This window comes from Microcaecilia unicolor, chromosome 4, assembly GCF_901765095.1.
Source record: "Microcaecilia unicolor chromosome 4, aMicUni1.1, whole genome shotgun sequence".
Classification (NCBI taxonomy): Eukaryota; Metazoa; Chordata; class Amphibia; order Gymnophiona; family Siphonopidae; genus Microcaecilia; species Microcaecilia unicolor.
In genome coordinates, this window is record NC_044034.1 from 292,475,727 (window position 1) to 292,488,989 (window position 13,263).

Here is a 13,263-nt window from a genome sequence, read left to right on the forward strand (position 1 = left end):
ATCCCACCCACTAATAATACCCTTCTTTCAAAAGGGGATGTACAGATAACTTGATTACATGCCTTAACCACAGCAGTTGCAAAAAAAGAACTAAAACATGTCACTTACTTAGCTCACTGCTGTCTATGAGCTGTGATTCACTGAAGGGCACTTCATGCCACGACTGAGAGTCTTCAGAGATATGACACTCCTGAAAAACAGAACATGGTGTACTAAGGACCAGATATAGGTTCCTCAGAAGTGGCTGCATTCAGCACCCATCCTCCAAGCAGCTCACAACCAACTCCCTTCTAATGAGAATGCACAGACTTAGAACTAAGGCTTTCTGCCCTGATATTAGTCAAAAAATTAGAAATTCAGCTGTTTGCATCAAGGAAATAATTTGCTCTTAGACTTAAGACCAGATTTACATTTTTGGCAAATGAAGGCAAAGTACAAAAACACTGCAGGTTATTCTATTGGCGCAATTTTGAAATTGTGCAGCTTTTGCTCCAGGATTTGATATTCAGGGCAGCTACAACAGTGTGACTGTCACATAAGTCTACCTGGATGCATAAAAATTAAAGTCAAGAAACACATCATGGACAACAGCTTTATACTGGAAAAACTACTTAATGGAAGAAGTAACTAACTTGTTAGTCTCACTCACACACACAAGGATTGACTCGGGCGGCACATACTGCAGCGGGACATGTTTATCCACTCCTACCCTAGCTGAGATAATATTTAACCATCTCTCTGACCTCACGTGAAAACTTTCTTCAAATCAATCACCTTACTTTCTAATTCTTCCTACTTTCTTACTCATCTATCATGTCTTATCATTATCATGTTACCAAAAATTTTCTGTAACACTAAATGCCTACTTTTCTATTATATTTCCACTATCCCATGATGTATTGTAAGCCACATTGAGCCTGCAAAGAGGTGGGAAAATGTGGAATACAAATGCAATAAATAAATAAATAAAAATCTATATGTTACAACTTTGCCTTACTCCTCACTACCAATTATATTGTTCTAGTACATATTGTGTTGTCATTGCAAGTAGTATACCACTGCCATACTTTGTACTGTTGTTCGAATATTTTTACTGCTCTAATTGCCTACTGCTCATGTTTGATCTATTCTTACTGTACACCGCCTTGAGTGAATTCCTTCAAAATGGCGGTAAATAAATCCTAATAAATAAATGTAGTATGATACCAAAATGTGCCTTCCCTTGGCACAAAGTGAGGGGTATTCTAGCTCCCAGTACCTGAAGAGTGTTCCTTGGAACTTGGAAGATGATGCAATGTGGATTAGTCTTTCATGTTAGCATAGTCTTGCATGTCAATCCCCCTGCAGTGGGTATTCCCTGTGGTTTGGGAGGGAAGTTTAAAGAAACCTTCAAGGAGAGGCAAATAGGAGATACAGGAAGTATATGAGAAGAAAAAGGTGTAAACCGAGGCCTTCCTTCACAGGAGACTATAGCAGAAAGGAAAGAGAAGGGGGAGGGATTCTAACAAAGTAGGGTTGCCAACCTTTGAAGGAGATATACCCGACACCTGTCTCGCTCCACACCCCTCCCTTGTCCCACCCCTATGCCCTGCTCCAAGTCCTTTGCCAATTCCATACTGGCCAATTTATATATATATAAATATATATATATATATATATATATATATAGCGAGAGAGAGATAGATAGATAGATACGTTTCATGGATCTTTGGTCTGACACACTATAGCACCCCTTTTGAGTCAAACGTAAACATGCTCTGTGTCCACAAAAATCCCACCTCTCACCCCAACAACATGTACAGATCAGAACTAGGACATGACTCAATGGAAGTTACCATGCAAAAAATATTCTGATTCTCATGTCATCATCTGAGCAATAGTAATATAAATTTCTCCACTACCAGGCACACAGTGAATACAAACCTCAAAAATATTCTAATTCAACATACATGTAGCAAACCTGCCATACAACAGCAGCACTAATTCCTATGAATTAAATATCAAGAATTCCACCTATGAACCGGCAGGGCTACAAATATTACACTGGGACCTAGAACACCAATATACCTACCACTGGCAAAACAGAAGTGGGACTGCTACAGAATTCTACACAGAAACTATATGCAAACAGAATACCTTACCTTGGTCACACAGAAATCACTGACAGACCCTCACCAAATACAGAAAAAGGGATCACAAATTAGAAATAGAAATATGATGACAAAATTTGAACTGGGGCTTTCAAAAGTCAAACTCAGCATATATACCACAACACTGGAGAAATAAAAAACAAAGGCATTTCCTTTTGTTATGAACAAAATTCAGACATTGTGAAGCATACTTCCCAAAGCTAACATATTTCAGTTAACAAATTCAAAATAAAAATACTTTTTTCTACCTTTGTTGTCTGGGCATTTTATTTTTCCAATCATGTTGGTCCCAGTTTCTCTCTTCTGCCAACTCTTTCCAGGGACTGCTGTCCATTTGTCCTTTCTCCTCCTGTCTTCTTCCATTCCACTGTATCTGTCTCTGACATATTGATCTTTTCCTTTTAGCTCTTTCCTCTTTTTTACTTTACTGCCTTTCTGTCCACTCAAATTTCACTCTCTTTCTCATCTTCCAATTCTCCACCTCCTTTTCACTTTTTACCTACCTATCAACTTTCCCACTCCTTCACTCACCCACTAACTCTCCCATTTCTAGTGTCTCATTTCGTCCCCAATCTCTTATTCCCTTCTGTCACCCACTTCCTATTACCACATTTCTACCCTCTGTACTAACCATCCTCTTCTCACTCATCTTTTTGATAGACCCCCGTGGCCTCTCCCACATGGTTCCATCATGTCCAGCATCTCCCCTCTCTCCCTCCACCTTTATAAACCAGTATCTCCTCTTTCTCTCTCTCTCTCCCCTCCTCCCCATCCTTATTTATTTATTAGGATTTATTTACCGCCTTTTTGAAGGAATTCACTCAAGGCGGTGTACAGTAAGAATAGATCAAACAAGCAATAGGCAATTACAGCAGTAAAAACATTCAAGTAACAATACAAAGGATGGCATGGTATACCACTTGCAATGACTCCACAATACGTAATAGAACATTATAATTGGTAGTGAAGGGTAAGGCAAAGTTGTAACATATAGATTAGACCAACAACTTCCTTCACTGTCCCCATATTTATAACCTAGCATCTCCCTGTCCCCTCTTCCTTCCCTCTCCAACAGTGCAGCTTATCCCCTTCTCTTTACCTCATAGTCAGCATCTATCCCTTCTTTCCTCATAGTTATCATCATCCCCTCTCTTTCCGCTCTTTCTCCTTCCCCCTTCTCCAGTCAACATCTTCCCCCATCTCTCTCCCCTCCTTCCCCTCCCTGTCAGCATTTTCCTCTCACTCTCCTTTTCTTCCCCTTCCCCCCATAGTCAGCATTCTCCCTATTCTGTCCCACTTTATGTCCAGAATCTCCGTCTTTATCTTCCCTTCTTCTCTCTCCCCATCTTCCCCCTCTCCTCCTTGTTCCTCCAGGATCTCTCTCCCTCTCTCTTCACTGATGTCCTCCCAGCATGGTCTGTCCTTTCGTTCCCAGTGGTCCAACATCTCTCCCTCCTCCCTGCCAGGTCCAGACTCTCCCCAGTCCTTTTCCTCCCCCTCCCTTCCCTGCCTACAATCCAACATCTACCACTCTCAGCCCACTGACCATCCCCCTTCCCATGTATTGTGTTACTAGTTTTAAGGTGCAGGCAGGTAGGCAGCACCAGTGATTCACACCATGCTCATGGCAGGCCCCAGCCCAGAAACAGCCTTAACTCTGTTGTGTCTCACATATGTGGAAGCAGGAAGTTGCATAGGGGGAAGGCTCTGGTGGGGGTGGGCTGACCACAAGCACCATATGAATTGCTGCTCGCTGTCTGAAGTGGAGCCAAGTTTTAAGGGGAGGGCCAAAGGGGGGGGGCTGACCCCACTGAAGTTGGAGATGGGTGCTTGTCATGGTCATGGGGGAGATGCTGGATCATAAGGTGGGGTGTTAGGGACTGGAGGGGAAGGAGAAATGCCAAACCGTGGGCAGGGAAGAGTGTAAGAGAAAGGGAGGCAGAAAGAGTCAAGGAAAAAAAAGGCTTTTCAAGTGCCAGTTTTAGGGGTCTGCTGGCAGCAAGCAAGGAAACCCAGAAACAACAGTGGTTTTCCTACCCAGGAGACCACCAGAGAGAAGAATAGGAGTGGAGGTTGGAAAAAAAGGTCTGTTTGTGTGAACAGACAACACACCAAGGTCTGGTGCTGAGAGGAGCACATCTGTACTTACTAACTACAGAAAGGTGATTGCAAACTTAGAGGAAAGTAAGAAACTTGTGGGTGCATCTCACAACCCTGTGAGACTTAAAGCTGATCTGTAGGGACTTGAACTCTAGAAGCCGTCTGTAGGGTCAGTGTTAGACATGATAGGGCCCATGGCAGAAACTGTGAATGGAGCCCCTAAAAGCCTACCTTCACACTATTCCTCCTTCAGATTCAGGCAGGCTTGGGCAACGCCCTAATGCCGGCCCTGTCCTCCTGTATAGGCAATGGAGAGGGAAGTGCATGTTGGTGAATTATTTTGGCAAAGTGGATATTAACGTTTGGGGAAATTGAGAAAAGGGGAATAGGGATTCCTTTTCAGAAGTATCCCTAGGCATTATTGAATTTTGCACCAACTTAGATGGGGCACTGAGGAGTATAATTTTTAGCCCCGATATTCCCAAATGGTTGAGCACTTGTTTAGGGATTTGAACTATCTTGACGGGAAATGTGCAGAGGAGAGAGAGAGAAAGTTGTAGCAGAGGAGATACTTGGGACCTCAGCACCTCTCTGGACTCAGCAAGTGAGGGAGAAGACAGTCCAAGTGCTAGGAGTGTTAATTATATTTACTTTGGCTACTTAGAGGAATTAAAACAATTTTTAACACTACAATCAGAATACTAAAGAACTTCAAAATGTTACAAATTGAAAATTAAGATGCTCAGACTTTGAAACCATAGGCCACTCATCTGCTGAAAGTACATTTTGTAAAATTGTGCTTACTTTGACGTTTGTGTCTCCTTTTACCATCATCCAATGCTAAGCCAGTATTGCAAGCCCTATCGATTACTGTAATTCAAGGTTGTAGGGATTTCCTGCTCACTGCATTTCCTCAAGTCAGTTGTGTCATGAACACCCCCCCCCCCCCCCTTCTTTGATGTTTCTCAACCAGTTGCTTGTGAACAAAAGAATTACATTTAAGGTATGTTGATTGGTGTTTGAAGTTTTGAGACAGATAGATAGAGAAGGGCACCCATACTCTATCTAAGTACCTCGGTCTCTTCATATGCCCCTTCTTGCAGCTTTTCATCAGCTTCATTATGCACTGTCTGAGAATAATACGGGCTGAATCTGACGCAAAACACTTCAGGAAACTATTTGTGCTGAAGCTTATCCAGACTCCTAATTCTTGTATTATTTAAGGATAGAGTCTTTTATTGGAATTGGAAAGAAATTGGTAAGATTTATTGTCCCAAAGTGCGTCTATAAATTATGGCTGTTATTTGTACATTGCACAGAATGGTCTTATTTCTAGATGAGTGATTAATAAATATGTTACTAAAAAAGGATAAAAAGACTTAATAAAAACACAGGTTTTCTCAGCCATTTCCAGGCAGTCCTGTGCAGTCTGCTGTGAATCTGTCAGTTTTTTTTCTCTTCTTGCCCCTCTTCACAGCTTTGAAAAACAGACATCAGCTTTGTTTTCTTTTTTGAGCAGGCCCTTTCATTCTACTTTGCTCAGTCAGAACCAGGAGAAAATTTTTTTCCATTTTATATCCCATCCCAACCCACCTAGCTTAGGGGCCATTTTATTAAGCAGAGCGGTAGGGCTAACGCGCAGATAGCACATGCCAAATCAACACTATCGCCAGGGTAGCGCGGGTGCCTGGCAATAATTTTGGAGTTGGCGCATGCTGTTTCCCAAGGTAGAAAATATTTTTCTATTTTCTACCGTGGAGGGCGCTCCCGGTGATAACTGGCAGTGCAGCCACACTGGCGCACCCTGCCTGATTACCGCACAAATAACACGTGAGCCCTTACCGCTAAGGTCAATGGGAGGCGGTGAGGGCTCAGGCAGTAAATAGCTGCGCACGGGTATTTATTGCCCCATTAAAAAAAGCCCTTTTTCTCAGCCACGGTAAAAAATGGCCCTGGGCGCACCAATTTCACGAGTCCAAACTACCTTAGGGCACTTTTTACCGCTGCTTAGTAAAAGGGCCCCCTCAGTCACTGCAATGACAGTCCCTGGCTGCGGACACCTTCCAGAGCCCTGAAGTCCTTGGCCCCAAACCTGGCCACCAGGTGTCACCGATGCAGAATGATTATATGATTCCCAAAGCTATGAGTGTTGACTCTGCAGCATCACCACTCCCCAGTGACAGAAGACCCAAGCCATAAACTAAACCCAAGCCCCTCTGCACAGCATTGCCCAGCACTGCCACTAAACCACCAAGCTGGTCCAGGCACAATAGCAATTTAACCTTTGATTTACTTGTGTTTTTACATATCTTCCTATCTAGTTTTTGCAACTAACTCTCAAAAACTCATCAGAAATAGATGGTTAGGCGAAAAATGAAAGCACCACCTACAGGCAGATTTACTGATCTTTATTTCTTCAGCTACAGGAAATTAAAACCCAATTTCACAGACAAATCTCATGTAAGCAGAAACCCCATGCATGCCTCATGTTCAAATCCTAAAATTAGCCCATAAGAGCAAACGCCCCACAGCTGTGAGGTCATGTACCCAGGGTTTCTACTTGCAGATGAACTTTAAACCTTAAGTTTTTGCCACTGCCTTTCCTCCACTCCAATAAAACCCACAACCTATCACTAGTATAATGGGCAAATGATAACTGACTTGCCAAGGACTTGCCTACTCCAAACCTTCCTGTCAATGCCAATCTTTTAGCACTCAGCAGCAGGCAGAGTGAGTTAGATAATTTTATTGGCAAAAAAGTTTAACATAAGTTATAGAAGTGGTTCCCCAAACCTGATCCTAGAGGCTCCCTAGCCAGTCAGGTTTTCAGGATATCCATAATTAATATTCATGAGATATATGTAAGTACATAAGTAATGCCACACTGGAAAAAGACCAAGGGTCCATCGAGCCCAGCATCCTGTTCACGACAGCAGCCAATCCAGGCCAAGGGCACCTGGCAAGCTTCCCAAACGTACAAACATTCTATACATGTTATTCCTGGAATTGTGGATTTTTCCCAAGTCCATTTAGTAGTGGTTTATGGACTTGTTCTTTAGGAAACCGTCTAACCTTTTTAAACTCTGCTAAGCTAACCACCTTCACCACGTTCTCTGGCAACGAATTCCAGAGTTTAATTATGCGTTGGGTGAAGAAATATTTTCTCTGATTTGTTTTAAATTTACTACACTGTAGTTTCATCGCATGCCCCCTAGTCCTAGTATTTTTGGAAAGCGTGAACAGACGCTTCACATCCACCTGTTCCACTCCACTCATTATTTTATATACCTCTATCATGTCTCCCCTCAGCCGTCTCTTCTCCAAGCTGAAAAGCCCTAGCCTCCTTAGTCTTTCTTCATAGGAAAGTCGTCCCATCCCCACTATCATTTTAGTCGCCCTTCGCTGCACCTTTTCCAATTCTACTATATCTTTCTTGAGATGCGGCGACTAGAATAGGTTTGCATAAGGTGGAGGCAGTGCACGCAAATCTCTCATGAATATTCATTGTGGATATCCTGGAAACCTGACTTGTTGGGGTACTTCCAGGACGAAGTTTGGGAACCACTGGATTATAGTGATTAGAGTAAAACATGTAAAGAAATAATTTACAAAATAGTAACAGAATAAGGGGCCCTTTTACCAAGCAGTGCTATAAAGGTGGCCTGCGGTAGCCCCAATGTGGGTCTTTTAAGCTCTCTGAGGCCACTTTTAGCACTGCTGGTAAAAGGCAGATTTTTCTATTTTCTGGTAATAGCCATGCGCTGATTTCCCCATTAGCACAAGGCCATTAGAATGTGAGCACTTACCGCCACCAATTTTGCAGGCGGTATGGGGTCATGCGCTAATCCTGTGCTATCCAATGAGCATAGCCATACCCACTCTCTGCCCCCAGATGCCTAAGACTGCTCCGCGGTAGTGCATGTTAAGCTGCAGTAAGCACACGTTAGCACTTACAGTAGGTTAGTAAAAGGGCCCCGAAACGACTAGGTATAGAGAGAACAATAACAAGAACAATTCCCAGGTTCTGGTTCTGATCTGTAATCTCCCTGGTCAGGTCACATGCCTCCCCTTGATGACAAGATATGACACATTTTGGATTTTTCTTCTAACTTCTCTTTCTTCCTTTCTCCCAGTGTCATGCAGAGCCTTACCTGCTCGTTCTTTTGTGGAAAGTCTTTTCTCTTGGCTTTTGTAGTTTGCACTGTGCAAGAAGAAATGCATTTTTGTTTCTATTTCTCTAGTGTTACACTGAATGAAAAGTCTGGCTTTGTGGGGTTTCCAGTTCAGTTTGTCTGCATATTTTTATTTCTAGTCTGTGGTCTCTTGCTCTGTATTTGATGATGAACTGTCTGTGTTCTATATTTGTGTCTCAGAGGTGTGGTATTTAATTTTCCCACAGCTCCCGCCAGTCACGTTCACTTTTCCTGCCCCATCCCCATCCCCCATCTTTCCAGATGTAGCTGGGAAAAGTGCAGAACCCAGCTGTGGGTTGGTGATAGTAGTAGTTTGTGAGTGGGCATGGGGGCTAGGTAAGCAAGAACCAAGGATGTTTGGCTAGACATTTTCACCCTCCATGACTTCTGACGCCAGTACCCTTTTGTCGCTACTTAGATGTCATCTTTCATTCCTGCCTCTCTGGAGGAGTAGCCTAGTGGTTAGAGCAGCAGACTTTGATCCTGGGGAACTGGGTTCAATTCCTACTGCAGCTCCTTGTGACTGTGCACAAGTCACTTAACCCTCCATTGCCCCAGGTACAAAATAAGTACCTGTATATATGTAAACCGCTTTGAATGTAGTTGCAAAATACCACAGAAAGGCAGTATACAACATCCCATTTCCCTTTGAAAACCTGGTCTCCCAAGTTGTCAAGACTGGTTTCCTTTGGTTATGCCATCTGAACTCTATTCACAAACTTTTAGACTTTCTATCTATGTATACTTTAATTCACGCTTTCATTATCTCCTGCTTGGACTACTGTAATTCAGTTTATGCTGGTATTATGCAGATCAAAGTACGTTGTCTCCAGACCCTACAGAACTTAGCTGCCCGTTTATTATTAAATGCCAAAAATATGATCATGTCACTCCTCGGTTACACTGGCTTCCTATCTCATACAGATCCAGGTTTAAGATTCTCGTCCTCACTCACAAATTACTGGGAAGTGGAACATATACCATCCCCACTTAGTTACCTCTGGCAGCCATCTGTCTCATGCCTAACTGCAAAGCCATGCAAAAATCTAAACAGCAGCCAGTACTAGCAATGTCACGCCCAAATATCTGGCTTCCTAGGTCTCCTCCCTAGCCTGCAGCGGTCAGTGTTTTTGAAAGTACTGACCACCATGGGCTGAATTAGATCCAGATATTCAGTGCTAGCACCTATCCAGGTACCAGCAGGCTACTGGGAGTTATCTAGGTATTGCTGGCATTCAGGGGTGGTACCCAGATAGATACCCGGTTAACTCAGGACAGACTTTTTGAAGGTAGTCCTGGGGGAAAATTCTGGACCAACTTTACAAAATATGTATATACTAGTGGAACCATGCCCGTTTCCTCAACAATGAAACGGGCCCTAGGAAGGCTGTCATGTAAGCTTTTTTTTTTTCTCTCTCCCCTGCCCTCCCCTCCATGTCCAGCAATTCTTCCCTCCCCTCCATGTCCAGCGATTCTCCTCTTCCGTGTCCTCCCATCCAGGTCCCACGATTCTCTCCTCTACTGTCCTCCCATCCCATCCATGTCCATCAATTCTCCTCTGCCCTGCCCTCCACTTTCTCCCTCCCGCCCCTGGATGTCCCGCGATTCTCTCCTCCCCTCGATTTGTACCTGAACGTTCTCTGGCTGGCTGGCGCTGGCTTCCGTTCGTAACATCACTCCTGATGTCAGCTTGCCTCCAGCGTTCCCTTCCTTCTCACTGTTCCACTCTCTGACGTCATTACGTCTTGATGCGAGGGTGGGACAGTGAGGGGGAATGGAATGCTGGAGGCTGGCTGACGTCAGGAGATGTTACGAACCCAGGCAACCAGGAGATGTTATGAACCCAGGCAGCCAGACATGGAACGTTGGAGGTGCAAATTATTATATAGGATGTGTGTGAAATAAACTGAGAAATTTATGCATGCTAAATGACAAGTATCTATGTAAGTATGTTTCATGGGGTAATTTTGAAAAGGGAAAGTATGCTTTTTCTCAGCATGCTGCAGACCTCAAATTCCCCAACCCCCTCACATTCTCCTTATTTTTCTATCCCTTAAAAAAAAATCCTCTTCCCCCACCCCAGACACTGTTTCCACTGGCTGCTCCAAGGCCCCACGCAGAGATCATTTTCTCCACACACACCCCTCACCCCAGCACTTGCAGCTCAGCTAGGGTTGCCAACATTTTGACAGAGAAAAACCCGACACCTGCCATGCTCCATGCCCCTCCCTTGTCCTGTCCCAAGACCCTTTCTTCACCTACTGTTAGCAACTTATCCCACGCTCCCCTTCCCTCTACACCCAACCATCCGCACTAAGGTTGCCATATCAGAAGAAAAATGGCACATACATATATTCTCTGATTATTTTGCAAACTCTGTCTGATGTTTCGACAAACTAAAATTATGTAAAGCCAACACACAATATCTCCACTGAAAAACAATATGTAGAAACATCTTACCATACCATAACAGAACACTGCTTGGCAGGCTTGAGAGCATAGCAGCAGGGCCAACCCGGACCCGCTACCCAGCAGCTGGTCTCTGCAACCCAGGTGAGCCCGCGAAAGAGAGCGAGACCTGTCACTGTGGGTGAGGGAGTGAGACCTGTCATTAACGTGCGTTAAAATTTTTAACACACATTAAACATTTAGGACTAGATTCTATATATGGCACCTGAAAAACTGACACTTAAAAATTTTCCTCTTAGGTGTATTCTATAAATCACACCTAAATCTAGGCATGGTTTATAGAATATGCCTAGCGGCCATGCCTGCACCTAACTCTAGGCGAATCCATTTACACATAAGATAGGCATGGAGCAGGTGCATTCTATAACCCTGCGAGTTATTTTTCGGAATGCCCATGACACGCCCATCCCACCCTGGCCACGCCCCTTTTGGCAGCATGCATTAGAATTTACGCACACCACTTTACAGAATACGCTTAGCAAGTTCTGCATGTAAATTCTAATTAATGCCAATTAGTGGCAATAATTATGTCACACTCAACCCTCTCAGTGCCCTCAGAATGGAGAGACACTGTAGTAAGAAGGGTAAAAGGGCGACCCTTTTAGAGCTACACTTGTGTTGCTGTGTGTATTTTCTGAGGGATTTGTTACACACAGAATGCCTGGTAGTGGAGGGAGTTCGTACTGCTGCCATTGAAATAACTAACAGATTTGAAGATTCATTTTTTGTGCAGTGAATAATAATAGGAAGTGTGAACATCCGCCTTTCTGTCTACCATCTCCTTTCACAGAAGTTCGTGTATTTGATTTTAGTGATACTATTCACCTCAGCAAGACCCTGACACTGCAGAGTACAAAATGCTGGCCCCAAAGACCGACTCTAATTCTAGTTTATTTTCCCACTCCCTTGCTTATTCTATATGTAAAGACCCCTAAGGTTCTGCCTTGCTTTACCTTGGCATTTCTGGCATGACTGGATTTTTTTTTTTTTTTAATTGTGAGGGGTTACTGCCTGGTTAGCATGGGAGCCCTTACAGCCACCTCAATAGGTGGCGGTACAGGCTCCCCCTGGAAACGGCCACACGGCAAGTTTTTACTTATTGTACAGCCAATTTCGTTTTTGGCTTTTTCCCGACTGTGGTAAAAGGGGCTTCAACGCGTGGTAAATCCACACGTTGACACTACTGCAGAGCCCATTTTACTGCAGCTTGGGAAAAAAAGCCCATACTCTGAACTTCCCCAGCTAATTGGCTTTGAAGTAGCTGCAACTTAATAGCAATGCACGGCTGTTATTAAGCTAAAAGAGAATGGCAAGGAAGTCTAAGGAAAAATTAGCTATGCGGGTGCTGGATCTGAATATCGGGCTGGCACCTGAATAACTTACTTTCTTTTTTTTTTTCCTTTACTAAAGCTCCAGTGCCCCCTCAAGCCCCCCTGCCAATGTCCCCTTCTTTTCCTCCCCCTCCCAGTCTGCATCAAGACCCCCCCCCCCCCCCCCCCCCCCCCAGTCATGCAGGCAGGCCCTCCTTCTGTGCCTACCTGTACCCCTGGTGCTCCAACGGGGTCGATGGGGGAAGGAACACAGCCCTCTCATGCCTCCTGCCCCTTGCGGTGTCGGTCTAAAATGGCTGCCACAACCTAGTTGAATATTGGCTGGGTCCGTATAAGTCCCGGGCGCTCAGCCCACCCAAAAAATCCACAATATTCAGTGCCGGTGCCTGGACATGGCCCGGCACTGAATATCAGGGGATAAGTTAGCTGATGATGATCAGCGTTTTAAAAAATGCTGACTGCCGCCAGCTGAATATCGGGGAGATAGTGTCTATTATGTAGATCCATGAAACAAGCTCATATTTTAATGCATTCTGAATTCTGTTTTTTAGACACCAGAATATGAAACATACATAACTACTACTACTATTTAGCATTTCTATAGCGCTACACATAAGGGTGTAAAGACAAGGCATTGCATATATGGCCAGTCTCTCTCTTGTCCAAATGGCAAATCCTAAGAATCCCTGACATATGGAATGACTCAACTTTGTTTTCCCACCTTAAGTGTTCCACAAGATTCCACTAAGAGAACAAGAAAGAGATCCTCTGCTGATCATATAAACCTGTCAATGACTTCAGTGGTCTGGACTCTAATAAAACCCCTTAGATTGCCATAATCAGAAGTTCAGCAGTTTTATTATATGACTGATATACTCTTGAATTTGACAAGTCAATCCATACTCTGTCCTATTTTGTTGCACAACATATAATGAGGATACTGATTTCACATCATACTTAAGAAAACATTTTTTTAATCTGGGGTTCACCAGGAGCTTATCAAATCTGTGTCTTGCACAT

At 43.8% G+C, this 13,263-nt stretch overlaps 1 protein-coding gene across 2 annotated transcripts in view; it reads right to left on the reverse strand.

Annotated features, from left to right (window-relative positions):
* The window catches only part of PSD4 (pleckstrin and Sec7 domain containing 4), a 123,638-nt gene that overhangs the window by 45,200 nt on the left and 65,175 nt on the right, over window positions 1–13,263 (reverse strand). For both annotated transcript variants that reach the window (XM_030201703.1, XM_030201704.1), the window contains exon 3: window positions 109–190. In XM_030201703.1, the coding sequence (XP_030057563.1) occupies window positions 109–190 (82 nt within the window). The remainder of the gene's footprint in view (window positions 1–108; window positions 191–13,263) is intronic.